This window comes from Mirounga angustirostris, unplaced genomic scaffold, assembly GCF_029215605.1.
Source record: "Mirounga angustirostris isolate CCGP_5_RB_7025 unplaced genomic scaffold, mMirAng1.0.hap1 SCAF_10, whole genome shotgun sequence".
In the NCBI taxonomy this organism is placed as follows: Eukaryota; Metazoa; Chordata; class Mammalia; order Carnivora; family Phocidae; genus Mirounga; species Mirounga angustirostris.
In genome coordinates, this window is record NW_026991718.1 from 110,692,318 (window position 1) to 110,709,999 (window position 17,682).

The window sequence follows — 17,682 nt, forward strand, 5'->3', positions numbered from 1 at the left end:
TGGGGTTAAAAGCATTTTGTGGCACTCATCACCTATCAGTGGACATAAACCACAGAAGCAGGGCAAGCCAGCCACCTCCTTGTCCTATTCCTGCCTCAAAGGCTCACAGACCTCAAAGCAGAGGCTGAGGCTGAGCAGAGGTGACCTCTGGATGACTTTGACAGGGCAAAGTGAAAGTCTTTTGATGAATGCTATCCTGGAACATGACAAGCACCAGCACTGAGTTTGCTAAAACCAACCAGATAAAATTTACTTTGTCTTAGATGGCAAAATGGCAAGAAAATATCCTCATGTCCACACGTACATCTGTGGCATAGAGAATGTCCACGATCCTCTGCAATACTGGGTTGTTTTCCCCCTCGTTCTCCTGGCAAATCAATTCAATGTTCCTTAGCTTTCCAAAGTAGAAATCTCTTTCTTTCTCCAAGTCTTCGACGGTAAGTTTCAATACGTTGACCTGCATAAGACATTGTGAAGGGTGAGATACTCCGTGTTTATGTATCAATACCATATCAGACAAACTGTTAAGCCAAACGGAGACATGGTCTTCCATCACACTCTCTACCATGGACCAAAACCCACTTTTGTTTAATATCGGTTTTCTTCAGCTCCAGATAAATAACGTAGGCTTGTTTGTGGCCACCTTGATTATAACACCTCCCAGGAAGAGGCAGGCTACACAAGGAATCATGAGGAACTTCTCAGGGTTTGAGAAAAGATCAAGGAGAAAAAACTCTGGGATCCTGAGACAAATACAGATGCAGAACCCACAACCCAGCCCAGCAAAGTGGCTGACAAGCATAAACCAAGTCCTTACCAGGGCACTGGTCAGTGAAATCCAGTCTTTCTGCCCGTGGAGGTCAATGGAAAGAGAAGGTCTGGTCTAAAGAAGCAGGATAGAAATGCCAAGGCAGGCGAGGAAGACTGACTAAAGATGACTACTGTTAGCAAAAGACAGCTAGAAGCGAGAGCAACCTGGGCATGGAGAACTCAGTGGTTCACACAGGGCCGCCTTATGTTGGGGATGGGGGGAGTAATCCATAACTCAAAAGGAGGAGAAAGTCCTGGCCTGGTCTCTCTCCCAAGAGAGTTTCAAAAGGGAGAGAAGACACAGAGGCAGGGAGCAGACCCAGCACGTTCCACCAAGCATCTCGTGAGCTCACCACTCGTGCTAAAGGATCCTCCAGGCACCCCGCTGAGGGGCTCTAATTCCCATAACAGGCCAGTGAAGAAATAAATCTCAGTGCTTAGGCCAGGACTCTTATCTAGCCAAGAGTAATCAATGTCATAAGAACTCTCATAGCCCTTTGTGTATTTTAAGCACAGAGCACATCTTCATTCCAGTATATTCAACTCTATGACATGTGAATTTGATTTAACTCTCACTGAAATACAAATTACATGGCATACCGTGCAGCATAAAATCCTCACGGGACAGAGTCTGGGGCCACAGGGAAGGCCAAGCCAGGAAATCAAAGGTGCAGCTACTGAAAACAATTTGGGAAGCAGGGAATTCTGAGAGCCAAAAAGGCACCACAGACTAGTCCAACCTTCTGAACTAGTGGCAAAAACTGAAGCAAACAGCTTCTTTAGTTCCCCCACGGCCTCACAAAGAAGCGAGACATAGCCAAAAGGATCAAGTCCTGTGCCAGGGCGGAAGAACACTCCCCCTTCATAAGCTGCAGTCGAGAAGCATCCAGAGATGAGAACAGGTGTCCAGAACCACCAGGACCATTCTGTCAATTACTTAATTTCAATGTTCATCATCAAAGGCCTGAACCAACCAAACCAGAATCAAGGTTCTAAAAAGACTTTCAGGGGGCGCCTGGGTGGCTCAGATGGTTGAGCGTCTGCCTTCGGCTCAGGTCATGATCTCAGGGTCCTGGGATCGAGTCCCGCATCGGGCTCCCTGCTCCTTGGGAGCCTGCTTCTCCCTCTGCCTCTCTCTCTCTCTCTGTCTCTCATGAATAAATAAATAAAATAAAATAAAATAAAAAATATTTAAAAAGACTTTCAACCCTTCCTTTATCAACCACAGAAATCACCTTTTACAAATAACTGAGAATTTCAATAAAATATACTATAAACAAATAAACATATATATATATGTTTATTTGTTTATAGTTTATACACACACACACACATAAATACACACACACATAAATACACACACATAAATAAACTATCAGTCCCAAAGTGGAGTATGAGAGAGGATAGAAGGGCAAGAGCTGGGGTACCTGGGTGGCTCAGTCAGTTAAGTGTCTGACTTGATTTCAGCTCAGGCCATGGTCTCAGGGTAGTGAGATCAAGCCCCGCACTGGGCTCTGCATGGAGTCCGCTTCAGATCCTCTCTCTCCCTCTGCCCCTCCCCCAGCTCACACTCACACTCTCGTTAAAATAAATAAATAAAGCTTTTGGGGGGGGCAAGAGCTGACCAACCCCAGCAGTAGGAAGCTGCCTTAAATCTTGAGTTCTAAAATCCAAGAGCCAGGGAAGAGGCCTTCTAATCCCATTAGTGACTTAGGAGTAAAGGGAGGTCAAAACAGCTTACTACACTTTGGAGTCCATCACTCATGGTTCACAAACCCACTCCAACTTCCTTGTCCTACACATCATCAAGGGCACCAGAACCCAGCTTTCTGGGCCCCACCTGAGGGGCCAAAGCAGCATTCCTCCGTGATATCATTCAGTAAGTACGCATCTACAAGAAACAATTAGTATACACTAATAAGTCACCGGCTTTCACTCCCCACTCCTCTAAATGCTTACCTATGAGGTTATTAAAACTCTGTGGCTAGTAATCAGTGCCACTCTTAAACCTTCTCTTGTAGTAAAGTAATAGCTATAACCTAGGAAACCCAAGGAGAATGCTTTGGACCTGCACTGGCCAGCAGAGTAGCTAGGAGCCACAAGCGGCTATTTGGGTACTTGAAATGTGGCCAATGCAATTGAGACAAGCAGTAAATATTAAATACACACTGGATTTCAAAAACCTTGTCTTCAAGCATAAAGTAGCTCATTGATGATTATTTGTATTGATTACATGTTAAAATGATAACACTTTGGATGCACTGGGTAAAGGGTTATTAGAAGAAATTTCATGTGTTTCTTTTCACTTTTTTTTTTAATGTGGCTACTAGAAAATTTTAAATTATGTTATGTGCCTCACATTTCTGGTTTGCATTCTATTTCTTTTGAACAGTACTGCTCTGGACTCAAATCAACTCAAAGTAAACTTCTCCAGGATGCCTTAAGACTGCAGAATCGCTGCAGATCTCCTAAAGAAACGGACACCATGAGGTAACCCGTGTAGAATACACTGCTTCTTGCCCGAAGAAGCCTGTCTGGCTCTATTCCCCACATCAGTCATGTCTCCCAGACCTCCACACCTTTGTCAAGTGCCACAAATTCAAATACTTCCAAGAGGCCAGAGAGATAAGGTAAATGAGCCAAGGGAGTCAGTACCAGGGTGTTACAGGTAAGGACTCTGTCAACCTGGAGAGAACCTTTAAAAATCCTTTATATTAAAAAAAAAACAAAAAAAAAAGGAAACCCTGCACAAGCCCAAGTACTCCAGAGGCAGGGCTGGGGCAGCTGGCTCAACCCTCCAGGCAGGTCATTTAACCTCCCCAGACACACTGTCCCTATCTGTGAGACCTCACAGGGCTAATGCAAAAGTGAAGTACTCACTAGAACAATGGCAAACCACTCTAAAAACGTCCATTATTTTTATTTTTATTATTAACATCTGTGAAGACAATTGTACTCCCGTGAACTTTTTTTTTTTTTTAAAGATTTTATTTATTTATTTGACAGAGAGAGACACAGCGAGAGAGGGAACACAAGCAGGGGGAGGGGGAGAGGGGGAGAAGCAGGCTTCCCGCGGAGCAGGGAGCCCGATGCGGGGCTCGATCCCAGGACCCTGAGGATCATGATCTGAGCCGAAGGCAGACGCTTAACGACTGAGCCACCCAGGCGCCCCTGGACTCCCGTGAACTTTTAAAAAGATACTTCAGGGGCGCCTGGGTGGCTCAGTTGGTTAAGCCACTGCCTTCGGCTCAGGTCATGATCCTGGAGTCCCAGGATCGAGTCCCGCATCGGGCTCCCTGCTCGGCGGGGAGCCTGCTTCTCCCTCTGGCCCTCCCCGCTTCGTGTGCTTTCTCTCTCTCATTCAATAAATAAATAAAATCTTTAAAAAAATAAAAAAATAAAAAATAAAAAGATACTTCAGGTGGGCGCCTGGGTGGCTCATTTGGTTAAGCGACTGCCTTCGGCTCAGGTCATGATCCTGGAGTCCCGGGATCGAGTCCCACATCGGGCTCCCTGCTCAGCGGGGAGTCTGCTTCTCCCTCTGACCCTCCCCCATCTCATGTGCTCTCTCTCTCCTCTCATCCTCTCTCTCAAATAAATAAAATCTTAAAAAAAAAAAAGAAAAGAAAAGAAAAGAAAGGAACTCCCCTTTATTTTTTGTCAGAGCCAAAATTCAAGAAACACTCTCTGAATCCCATAGAACCCTGAGAGGTGTTCCAGAGATCTGTGACAGGGTTCTACTGTATGGGCGGGTTTCCCAAGACATCGGTTTCTGTCACACGAACACATCTTAGAAACGCCCAATCCCTTGGGCGCCTGGGTGGCTCAGTTGGTTAAGCGACTGCCTTCGGCTCAGGTCATGATCCTGGAGTCCCGGGATCGAGTCCCGCATCGGGCTCCCTGCTCGGCGGGGAGTCTGCTTCTCCCTCTGACCCTCCCCCTTATGCACTCTCTCTCATTCTCTCTCAAATAAATAAATAAAATCTTAAAAAAAAAAAAAAAAGAAAAAAAGAAACGCCCAATGCCGCTCTTCCACCTGCACCTCCACACTCCCACTCCCCACACAGCACCCAAAGTGCTCACAAACCACGAGGACTGCTTCAGCAGGCAGACAAGGCAGGCCTTCCTCCAAGAACACAGACAGGCTTCCCCTGGTCAGTGCTGCCAAGCATCCTTTCTCCTGAAGTGACTCCTGTCTCGGACAGAGGAGGTGCCTACCTGCTGCATCAATTCAGCTGCTTCGTCATCCCCGTTGCCCACACCAGGATTCTTTCGCACCACACCCGGGCCAGCCTTAGGGGTTGCAGTAGTTCTGTGTGTTGCAATGGGCCTCTGTGGAGCTGAGAGAGGAGCAGAGCTTTTTTTAAGAGGAGAAACTTCAAGACAAAAAAACCCACCAGACAAGAGGAGGCTGTGACCAACTGCCCTCCACATCAGTGCAGTGAAGGGACCCAACGTAGAGAGCCCAGCATGCAAGACAGCACTCCCGTGTTTGCCCGAAGTGGTTTTTATGGCAGCGGAGTTAAGTACCAATTTTAGCCACCATCTTTTGTGCTGGGAAGGAGTCCCTCTGTGAGGTCTTTTTTCCGCTGGGGTAAAGAGGACTATCATCTGAAAGAGACACAATCATTCTGGTGCAATCTACCTTAACCTAACTCCAACCAAATCCACAAGGGGGCAACTTCATGGAGCAAAGGCAAACTTCATGCCAGGAGTGGGCTCACAGCCCCAGCTGCTGCCGGGTGCCCAACGTTTCCCATCTGGAAGGTAAGATGCCCCCCATCTTAGAACCTCAAACTCCTTGGCTTAGGAAGAGGAGGATGGTAGAGACTGCTCTTATCACTCATTACCTCAAAACCCGCATCTTACTCACCTTTTAGAAGGTGGTTAGGAGGGTTAGGAGAGGAAAGCAGCGCCCTGACTAGGACTTAACAAACTTCTCTATGAGTAGAGCCAAAAGCTGATAAAGTTAAGGAAAGAGTAATAAATTAAAACAAGAGGGCGCCTGGGTGGCTCAGTTGGTTGAGCGACTGCCTTCAGCTCAGGTCATGATCCTGGAGTCCCGGGATCGAGTCCCGCATCGGGCCCCCTGCTCAGCAGGGGGTCTGCTTCTCCCTCTGACCCTCTTCCCTCTTGTGCTGTCTCTCATTCTCTCTCTCTCAAATAAATAAATAAAATCTTTTTTAAAAAATAAATTAATTAATTAATTAAAACAAGAATAATCAAGAACGGGCTACCTTGAGGTGTATTTATCATTCGTGATTTTAATCATTTATTTAGCAATCATTTTGTAAAACTGTATATGATGCCAGGCTCAGAAATATCTGACCTTCCTGACACCCCAAAATGTTCAATAACCATAAGGCCTTTCACCCACAGGCATAGGCACTTCCTCCGGACGATCTCTAGTATATGTTTATCCCCAAGATCAAATGCTTACTGCAAGTCTCCACTTGCCTGTTACCAGCATCTACACAGATTCCCCATTCTAGGAAGCTAAGCACTCAGTATTTGGAGAAATCAGAACCCTCATACACTCTGCTGATGAGAATATAAAAACAGTGCAGCCACTCTGGAGAAAAGTCAGGTGGTTCTGTAAAACATTAAACAGAGGAACCATACGACCCAAGAATTGTGCCCCACAAATGTATACCTTTGGATTTATACCCAAGAGAAATGAAAACATAGGCCCACACAGAAACCTGTATAGGAATATTCAAAGCAGCATTATTCCTAACAGCTCAAGAGGGGAAACAACCCAAGTGATCATCAACTGATGAATAAATAAAATGTGGGGGCACCTGGGTGGCTCAGCCAGTTAAGCGTCCACATCTTGATTTCAGCTCGGGTCATGATCTCAGGGTTGTGAGAGCGAGCCCTCCATCAGGCTCCGCACTGGGCATGGAGTCTGCTGAAGATTCTTTCTCTTCCCTCTCCCTCTGCCCCCTCCCATAAAAAATTAAAATAAAATGTGGTATAGCCATACAATGGAGTATTACTCAGCCATTAAAAAAATGAAGTACTGACAAGTGCTAAAACATGGATGAACTTTGAAAACATTACACTAAATGAATGAAAGCCAGACACAAAGACCACATATTCTATGACCCCATTTGTGTGAAACATTCAGAATAGGTAAATCCACAGACAAAGTGGATTAGTGGTTGCCTGGGGTTGAGGGGAAGAGGAAGGGCTGGGGGAAAATAGGAAGTGACCACTATGGGACACATACGAGATTTCTTTTAGGGAGTAATAAAAACATTCTAAAACTGGTTGTGGTGATAGTTGAACGTATCTGTGAATACACTAAAAAGAACTCAACTGTACATTCTAAATGAGTGAACTGTACGGCAAGTGAATCCTATCACATACACAGTATCTCAATAAAGCTATGAAAATTAAAAAGTACACAATGTCCCTCTCTACCTAGCAGATGGATCAGCCTCTCTCTAAAGGTACCATGTGACCTTGAGGTGCCTGGGTGGCTCAGTCGTTAAGCGTCTGCCTTCGGCTCAGGTCATGGTCCCAGGGTCCTGGGATCGAGCCCCCATCGGGCTCCCTGCTCCACAGGAAGCCTGCTTCTCCCTCTCCCACTCCCCCTGCTTATGTTCCTTCTCTCGCTGTGTCTCTTTCTGTCAAATAAATAAATAAAATCTTAAAAAAAAAAAAAAGGTTCGGGCGCCTGGGTGGCTCAGCTGGTTAAGCGACTGCCTTCGGCTCGGGTCATGGTCCCAGAGTCCCGGGATCGAGTCCCACATCGGGCTCCCGGCTTGGCGGGGAACCCACTTCTCCCTCTGACCCTATCCCCTCTCATGCTGTTTCTCTCTCTCTCAAATAAATAAATAAATAAAGTCTTTAAAAAAAAAAAAAAAAAGGTACTATGGGACCTTAACTAATATTCTTTCCACCTTCTGGGAAAGGAGGCGTTAGCATCTGTAGAACATCTGTCCTGCCCTGAAGTATACACATGTTCTACGAATACATGACTGCAAACAGGTTTTGGGAAACCTACCAGGCCAAAATCTTTTAGAGGAGGTCTCTAAAAACTGCCTCCCAGATTCTGCTGGCATCATAGCAAGCCAAAGCCACTTAGCAGCTCAAATTTTAGGGAGGGCAGGGAAGCCACAGTAAGCACAGGAAGCTGGTCGGCAGACAGAATGATGATGCAGAGAGCCAAGCACAGTCCCTAAGAGACCTAGAAATCTCCTTCAGTTCCTGGGTGTTGAGGTCTGGTTATAACTTCCCATCCCAGGGCCCCGTGAAAAAAGTCCTTGTGTTCAAACTAAAGCTCCCTTTTGTGAGCTAACCTGAGGAATTTCTATCCCAAACAACTAAAGAGTACTGGCAAAAATTACATAGAGTAACTCATTCAGGCCTCAAGAACAACCCTCTGGGGCAAGTACTGAAATTCCCATTTTACAGAGGAAGAAACCGGGGCGGGGGAGGGGGAGAGATAAAGTGGCTTAAACAGGGCTACAGAGACCTAAGAACAAACACAGGTCTGCCTGATGCCACAATCCATGATCCTACCACATGGCTGGGATTGCTTGTACTCCTTATTCTCCCTAAGCCTATGGCTGCTCAAAACCCTCTGGTTGAAGGTTGAATGAATGAATGACTGAATGAATACCTGGAATACTATTATTTGGAAATGGCATTTTTGTTTTGTAGTTTTACCTGCACTGCTAGAGCTGAGAGGTTTCTTCGGTTTGTTCAGAGCTGGAGCAACAAGGGAGGGAGCCACTGCAGTTTCTTGACCTTGTCTGGCAGCTACGGGGTCATAGTCTTTTCCATCATAGTTTGCATCAAAAAACTTCTTGAACCACTGAACAAATTCAAAATTGTCCTGAAACTTTCCTTTTACTAATTTGTCCACAGGAATTATCTGCAGAAAAATATCAAGACTATTTAGCCCAAAGCAAGAGGTTTCTGGCAAGCACCAAACTTGTCCATGCATCAAATCAGTATAAAGCTCTGCCAAAAGGAGAAAAAAAAATTTTAGAGGCAAGAACTTAGTGCTAAGTAAGCCCTGAAAAGTTTATAGAGCAAGTTTCAATCAGTTTGCCTTCCACAAAGTACTTACACCTGCCAACCCACCTCCCAGTCCATCAAAAGGAATCAGAAATGCGAAAGAACATAAATCATGTATTAGTCACATACACATATCCAAGCACATAATAAAACATGTCATTCCACTGAAAAAGAGTAAATCTCCCAGGCAGCTTGCATGGCCACAATGCCCGTCACAAAGTAGAAAACCCAGAGCACAAACCAACCACAGGTATCTACAATGAACTGTGTTAAAGAAAATTCGGTCTTATCAATCATATCTCAATAAAACTGGAAAAAAAATTTATCCAGAAAAAAAAAAAAGGAAAAAAATTGTCTTAAAAATAGGTCAAGGTACATAATTTGTCCCACAACAGATTTCTACAAAATGGTATGGTTTTTTTTTTTTTAAGATTTTATTTGGGGCACCTGGGTCACTCAGTCGTTAAGCCTCTGCCTTCGGCTCAGGTCATGATCTCAGGGTCCTGGGATCAAGCCCCGCATCGCGCTCCCTGCTCTGCGGGAAGCCTGCTTCTCCCTCTCCCACTCCCCCCTGCTTGTGTTCCCTCTCTCGCTGGGTCTCTCTGTCAAATAAATAAAATCTTTAAAAAAAAAAAAGATTTTATTTATTTGAGAGAGAGAGAGAGCAAGCACGCAGGAGCACAAGCAGGGGGAGCAGAAGGAGAGGGAGAAGCAAGCTCCCCACTGAGCAGGAAGCCCATTGAGGGGCTCGATCCCAGGACCCTGGGATCATGACCTGAGCCAAAGGCAGACGCTTAACCAACTGAGCCACCCAGGTGCCCCTGGTATGTTTTTCAAGTAATTCCAGTCCTATTAAAATATAACCCTGTAAACTTTCCTATTGTACAAGGATACTTATCAGGTATTACTTTAAATTGCTGGACTGTCAGGAAGAGTTTAACTATCTTTTAACTCGTCAAGGATTCCAGTTGCAATGGTATTTTTATAAAAACTAATATATGTAATATTTTGAACTATATCCACTCCTCTGAGCAAATAAGTATAATTTTAAGAAATTACTTTGTGGGGCGCCTGGGTGGCTCAGTCAGTGAAGCGTCTGCCTTCGGCTCAGGTCATGATCCCAGGGTCCTGGGATCGAGTCCCACATCGGGCTCCCTGCTCAGTGAGGAGTCTGCTTCTCCCTCTCCCTCTGCCTGCCTGCCTGTCTGCCTACTTGTGATCTCTCTGTCAAATAAATAAATAAAATCTTCAAAAAAAATTTGTATGATACTGAAACATTTATAAACAAAATGTTATCTGGAACTCACTTCTCAATAATCCCTGAGTATAGCAGGTGGGGTAAAGGGATATCTGAAACAAACTGGCCATCATTTGATAATCACTGAGGTACCTGAGGGGATCATCACACTATTTGCTCTACTTTTCTGTACTTTAAAAATTTTCCTTGTTCAAAAAAATAAAATACAATTCTATAAAAAGAAAAATTACTGCACATTAGTAAACTACATCTAGTTTAAACTAAGCCTGGTACCTAAATGATATTCGTTCAATACAAATGCATATTTCATATACAGAGACAAAACTAAATTAAAAGAAAACTGATTTCAAAGTAAATACAGACCAGACACATCACCAAGATAACTAGGGGGTGATTACAAGCTTTACTAAAGTAACATTTCCCCCAAAAAAGGCTTAAAAGAATAAACCATTCCAAACTGGGTGGCTCAGTCAGTCAGGCATCCAACTCTTAATTTTGGCTTAGGTCATGATCGCGGGGTCTTAAGAGAGAGCCCCCCATCAGGCTCTACGATCGGTATGGAGTCTGAGATTCTCTCTCTCCCTCTGCTCCTCTCCCCCTTTGCACTCTCAGTAAATAAATAGAATCTTATAAAAAAAAAAGAATAAACCATTCTAATGGGAGTGAAACTGCTGAATTTTGCGTTAATTCATTATCTACTAAAACAGAGATAATATCTGTCCTAATGAAGCCTAGTGGGCTATGTTTCTGGTACTTTCAAATATCCTTAGGGGCAAAAGGGAACTTGACAGCACACATAAGGGATGTTCCTTGTATCCTACTATAAAAAGCAAGTATTTCTAGAATCTTCTCTATTAGAACTACTTATTCTACCATATGGTATGCTTTACAAAAGTAGATCCAGAGATAAAAAGGATTTAGATCTCAGACTAATAAAGATTAGACAGTATTAAAAAAAAAAAAAAATTCTGAGTACAGATTTACAGGCTGATTCCTCCAGACACTAGTAACTTCAAAATAAAGAAAGAAGACAGCAAGGGAACCAGGGGTAGGAGGGTACAGAGAAATGTTGCTCCCAGTAAATCCTATTTTACCTGGAGAAAAGGTAATTATATAAATGGTGGGGGGGGGGTAGAAAATGTCCAACCTTAGTAACAGTTACTAATTAATAAACAACTTCGAAAGAGTAAAATTTACTTACTTTGTCAACACCCATTCTCTTAAAACCTGCTTGTAGTATTTTGAAGTTCTGGATGTATTCATGTTCTAGCTTAGCCTGGAATTTCACTTTCTTCAAGGCAATGGAGCCAGGGAACAGCATGTCCATAAACTGACAGTAGGCAGCCCCTGAAGGAACAAGAGAAGATTAATATACACACTTAGGTCATTAAATACTATCATTAAAGAAGCAGGATGAACTGGGGTACCTGGGTGGCTCAGTAGGTTGAGCATCCAACTCGTGATTTCAGCTCAGGTCATGATCTCAGGGTTGTGAGATCGAGCACCCTCCCCCCACTCTGGGTCAGGCTCCACACTCAGAGGGGAGTCGGCTTGAGATTTTTTTCTCTCCCTCTGCCTGATTCCCCCCACCTCACATGCTTCTTAGAATAAATAGATTTTTAAAATAAATAAAGAAGCAGGATGAACTTTTACCCAAACCTACTTAACCCACATACAATTTTTTTTTGTTTATTTTTTTTTTATTTGAGAGAGAGAGAGAGATAGCAAGAGCAGGAACACAAGCAGGGGGAGTGGGAGGGGGGAAGCAGGCTTCGCACTGAGCAGGGAGCCCAATGTGGGGCTCGATCCCAGAACCCTGGGGTCATGACCTGAGCCGAAGGCAGACGCTTAACGACTGAGCCACCCAGGCGCCCCCAACCCACATACAATTTAAAAAGATGTAAAGTGGACCTATACTGGGGTGCCTAGATGACTCAATCGGTAGAGCATGTGACTCTTGATCTTGGTGGTGTGAGTTTGAGCCCCATGTTGGGGGCAGAGTTTACTTACAACAACAACTAAAAAAAAAAATAAAGTGGACCACAAAACCCAAAAACGTCATTACTACTTGACGTCAAAGTCAATTTCTCAAAATCTCTAACAAGACTGGTTTCACCTAAATTCTAACATACTTGCAATCTGGAAGTCTGTGATGAGGAGAGAAGAAATGTTCCTATGTTAAAACTTTATAAGAAACAAGCATGACAATAAAATGACCACTACAAAGAAAAATGAACCCCTAGAAGAGAAAAAAGGGAAACAGGTGATTCCATCTGAGTTTTTGCAAGGACATATCCTCCTCCCCATTGATAGGAGTAGGGATTTCCCAAGTATTTCAAAGATCCATTCCCTGACCTAGGTTAAACAAATGTTTTTCTAAGATGTCGGTCTCCCTGAGGTCTTACATCTCTAAATAAACTTAACCTTTGTTTATAAAGAAAGTTAAATAGAAGAAATTTTTGGTGGCGCCTGGGTGGCTCAGTCGTTGGGTGTCTGCCTTCGGCTCAGGTCATGGTTCCAGGGTCCTGGGATGGAGCCCCACGTCGGGCTCCCTGCTCTGCGGGAAGCCTGCTTCTCCCTCTCCCACTCCCCCTGCTGTGTTCCCTCTCGCTGTATCTCTGTCAAATAAATAAATCTTAAAAATAAATAAATAAATAAAATCTTAAATAAAAAGAAATTTTTTTCATTTTTTTATTTTAAAAGCAGCTATAGAAAATTATTACATATATTTCATCCTATTTGCTTTCCAATTCCATTCCTTCCCCCACTTGCCCATTTTTTCCCATCACCACCCCCAGAAGTATTTTCTTGGTCCTTAAAATTTCCATGAATGTAATTTCTCTAATGCCTACCGAACTGCACTCTCCTAAGACAGGGCAGGCTTCACTGTGCACTTAGTGGCCTTGCAGGGCTGATGTGCCAAAGGAACAGCCAGGGAAGGAGGCAAGAAATCCACTGACTTAAGTAAAAGGTGTTCTGCAGAATGAGACTGCCATCATATGCATAGTCAACTTAAACTCAGACCAATCTGGCTCCCTGCCAGTTCTAGCATAAACAGTGCCATTATCATTATTTTTGGAAAGAAGATGGAAAGAGCGGAAGCACTTCAGTGACCAAAGTGGCATTCTGCGTAGAAAAAAGCATCAAAAAGTGAAAGCCTGATTTTCGAGGTGCCCAATTTACTTCCTCATCCAAAAAAAATATACTGAAGGAATTCTGTGTATCAGGCACTGAATTAGCAATATTTATATTTTTAAAATAGGGACACAAATAGCTCCTAAATTCTAGAGAACAATGACCCAGTTTCTTTAACAAACTAATAGCATAAAGAAGGGTAATTTGTTACATTTATTTTTTTTTTTTTTTTTAAGTAGCCTCCACACCCAGCATGGAGCCTAATGCAGGACTTGGAACTCATGACTCTGAGATCAAGACCTGAGCTGAGACCAAAAGTTGGCCGCTTCACCAACTGAGCCACCCAGGTGCCCCTGTTATATTTTAAAAGAGATTTTAAAGTCATAATCTACCAACTGCAATGTACAGATCTTGTTTGGATCCAGATGCATACAAATCAACTCAAAACGTGCGCATGCACACACACACACAAGATAATCTATTAGGCATCTATATTCATAGCACTGTGTTATACATGAAAGTATTTTTCTGAAACAGCAAAATAATGTGCATTTACTAGATACACACTATTATTCTCAAGCCAGCCACTGACTTCCCACTAAAGTCAACCAAAACCACTTAAAAGCAGCAATCATCTGCTTCTCACAGAAAACTTGCTTGGGGCATCTGGGTGGCTCAGTTGGTTGAGCGTCTGCCTTCAGTCAGGTCATGATCCCAGGGTCGAGGGATCGAGGTTCGGCATCGGGCTCCCTACTCGGAGGGGAGCCTGTTTCTCCCTCTCCCTCTACCCCTTCCCCCTGCTCGTGCTCTTTCTCCCCCTCTCAAATAAAATCTTCAAAAAAGAAAAAACAGTTCTTTATTTTAGAGCTAGGAGAATTCTTAGAGCCATTATAAATTTAAAAACTGTGGCCCAAGACCACAGAGGCCAGAGACCAAGCTTGGGACCAGAACCCAGGTATCCTGACTCCCTGTCCACTGCTCTTTTCCACAGTGCCACCAGACTTCCTCTTACAACACCCTGTAGCTGAATAAAGAAGCATTTCCTGGATTGGGGGGGAAGGGGGGAAGGATATGCCATGCTGTAACTGGCTGAAACGGAGAGATGATACATAAAGAAAAACATTAAAACCTCATTAAAAATGGACAGAGCAATTGGACAATTCACAAAAGAAATATAAATGGCTAATAAACACATGGGGACTCATCCTAAGGAAATAATTAAAAAAGAATAGGGCAAAGACTCACTTATGAAACTGGCTATGCTAACTTCATTCACAGGAGTAAAAAATGGAAGCAACCTTTATGTCCAACAGTAGGAGCAATCAATTAGCACACCAGCTGCCTAAGAGATATTATGCAAGCATTCAAAATACATTTTTTTTTATTTGCGGGGAAAACTCAAGATCTAATGTTAAAAGAAAAAGCAAGATACAGAAACATACCCATAAAATGTCTTCATATATATAAAAATAGCCACTCTAATATATATACGCATAGAAAAAAAAACCACAATGGGGACGCCTGGGTGGCTCAGTCAGTTAAGCGTCTGCCTTCAGCTCAGGTCATGATCCGAGGGTCCTGGGATCGAGTCCCACAAGGAGCCTGCTTCCTCTGCCTGCCTCTGTCTCTCTCTCTCTGACAAATAAATAAAATCTTAAAAAAAAGAAAAAACACAATGTTATCAGGTTAAACCATATGAAATTACTGTTTTGTAGATCAAAAATGACTTAATAGTGGCCATCTCTGGGGGGTGGTACTGAATGCATTCTGTTTTTTAAATATTCAATTATGTACTACAGTAAATATTACTTTTTTTACTTTTTATTTTTAAGTAAACTCTACACCCAACATGGGGCTTGAACTCACCATCCCAAGATTAAGAGTCACATGCTCCACTGACTGAGCCAGCCAGGTGTCCCAGTAAATATTACTTTTATAATCAGAACACAAAAAAAGAAAGCAAATGTTTAAAAGAAAAAAATCTATCAGCTCCTTTTCACAAAAGGGCTGAAAACTCCTGGCCTATAAATGTCCCAACTAGGTAAAAAATAGGTTAAAAAGGGGCCTGCCTTCCAGTCTGCCTTAATAACAAAGGTTGGCAACACAAGCAGGGTCCCTCTCAGATGGCTGCTGACCCAATGATCTGTGGCAGGAGAACTGGCCCACATAATCTGTGGCCTGAGGATGCAGACAGACTTAGGGCAGGACCAGCCGTATGTCACTGCATCAAATACCAAGTCTCACCGGCTGCTGCGGCCTCACCCTACCAAGTTCTGTGCTGCAAGGAGAGAACACAAAACAAGGCAACCCCTGATCCAAAAGCTTGCACTATCTCAAGTGCACTGGCTCTCAACCCTTTCAGGTCCAGAGACCCTGGAGAATTAGAAGAAAACTGCAGCCAACATTCTGCACAGAAGAGATGCTTCCCAATAAGAAGACTCCAGGTGAAAAGCTGCCAAAGTTCTACCACAACACACAGGAAACACACTGACTACTAAATGTAAGCATGTTCAGACTTTAGAGAATAGGTGAGGCTTGAGTCATCTTAAAGTAAAATTTAGAAATAGAGGGTTATGAGGAGTCACTAATGCAGATATTAAAAATCAGCCTCGGGGCGCCTGGGTGGCTCAGTCGGTTAACCGTCTGCCTCCGGCTCAGGTCAGGATCCCAGGGTCCTGGGATCGAGCCCCACATCAGGCTCCCTGCTGCTTCTCCCTCTCCCTCTGCCACTCCCCCTGCTTGTGCTCTCTCTCTGTGTCAAATAAATAATATCTTATTTTTAAAAAATCAGCCTCAAGGTATTTTAACATGGGAAAAATAATCCTATTTTAATTTTAAAAGCAGGAAACAAAACTGTCCAGCATATACATGTGCTTGTTACTTAATGTAATGTCTGTAAGAGCAACAGACTGGAAAGAAACCAAATGTCCGTTGTTAGGGGACTGCTCGCTCCAAGGAAATTAGAATCTACACAGCCAAAAAAGAAAGGAAAGTGGTTATCTGATACACTGATACGAAACATCCTCTGGAATATAGAGTGTGATTAAACATGCTACCAACTGTGTAAAAAAGGAGAAAAGAGAACACAAAATATGGACAGATGTTTTTGCTTGTACATATACACTCTCTCTGGAGCAGGAAACTGGGTGGCTAGTTGACAGGGTTAAGGAGGAAGCTTTTCACTGTTTATCTTTTTGCTCCTTTTGAATTTTAAACCATTTTGAGACCTTCAGTTATTTCAAAATACTCAAAAAACAAGAACTGTATATACAGTGTATGTCAATTATTTTTAATAATTATAGCTAAATACTGAAAGTACAGCTACAATAAATGACCTTGGGCAAGTTGTTTACCCTCACTATGCCTCGGTTTCTCCAACTATAAAATGGGGATGATAGTCCTTACCTTCCAGGTTATATATGTAAAGCACTTTGGAAAGTGCCAGGCCTATGATAAGTGCTGAATAAATAAAGCCATAATTAGGGGGAAAAAATACATCTAAAAGATAACACCACCACTAGCTTGTGACATGATAGCAGATTATGGTTTTCTTCTTAATACATTTTGTAAGACCCAATAACTTATAATTAGAAAAGTTTCTTGTCTTTTGTTTTAATCAAGGCAAAGAAAAACCAAGAAGGTACTTGAAGAGTCAGGCAAAAAAGCTGGAAGAGATCCTTCCTTGAGCAGAGGAGTGACTCAATAAAAATGGTCTCTAAGAAAGGCTGCAGACTACTGTGGCGCCAGAGGAACCCGGTGAGGGGGAACCCGGTGGGGGGAACGCGGAGGGAACCCGTGCCTGGTGAGAGGCCACTGTGGCAGCAGTGAGCAAACAGAGAAGGGGCTAGATCCAAAACACCCATCAGAAGACATACAGAACTTGGTGAATTAGTCTCTTTGGAGGCCTGTAACACTGGAAAAATGGTGAAATCATGACCCAAAATGGAGCGTCTGGAAAAGGGAGCTAACCTGATGAGAAAATGAAGTGGAGGAGGCCTGGTTAGGGGCGTGGTCACGCTCAGAGCAGCATGAGCAAGACTGACAGGCCTTTTTTTTTAAAAAAAGATTTTATTTATTTGACAAAGAGACAGCGAGAGAGGGAACACAAGCAGGGGAGTGGGAGAAGCAGGCTTCCCTCAGAGCAGGGAGCCCGATATGGGGCTCAATCCCAGGACCCTGGGATCATGACCTGAGCTGAAGGCAGATGCTTAACAACTGAGCCACCCAGGCATCCCATGACAGGCCATTTTAGAGAAACTCAAGGGCTCCTACAAGCAGCTGAGGAATAAGGAAATCTAGCATTTGCCGGGGAGTGTCTGCACACCTGCACCTCTCCTATTCTGGGCAGCATAGGAACTATGGAGGCGAGGCTAGAGCAGAGGAGACAAGAAGAGAAGGGGGCGCTGAGAAAACTCAGTGAGGGACACTCTACAGGTTCAAAGAAGCAT

At 43.5% G+C, this 17,682-nt stretch overlaps 1 protein-coding gene across 3 annotated transcripts in view; it reads right to left on the reverse strand.

The window, feature by feature from the left end:
• MAPRE1 (microtubule associated protein RP/EB family member 1) overlaps window positions 1-17,682 on the reverse strand; it is a 36,350-nt gene that overhangs the window by 8,803 nt on the left and 9,865 nt on the right. For 2 of the 3 annotated variants that reach the window (XM_064572933.1, XM_064572931.1), the window contains exons 3-6: window positions 11,301-11,446; window positions 8,488-8,695; window positions 5,029-5,150; window positions 305-457 (exon numbers count right to left, since the gene is read on the reverse strand). In XM_064572933.1, the coding sequence (XP_064429003.1) occupies window positions 305-457; window positions 5,029-5,150; window positions 8,488-8,695; window positions 11,301-11,446 (629 nt within the window). Of the gene's footprint in view, window positions 1-304; window positions 458-5,028; window positions 5,151-8,487; window positions 8,696-11,300; window positions 11,447-14,676; window positions 14,888-17,682 lie in introns of all 3 variants that reach the window. The other variant, XM_064572932.1, reaches the window with a different exon arrangement.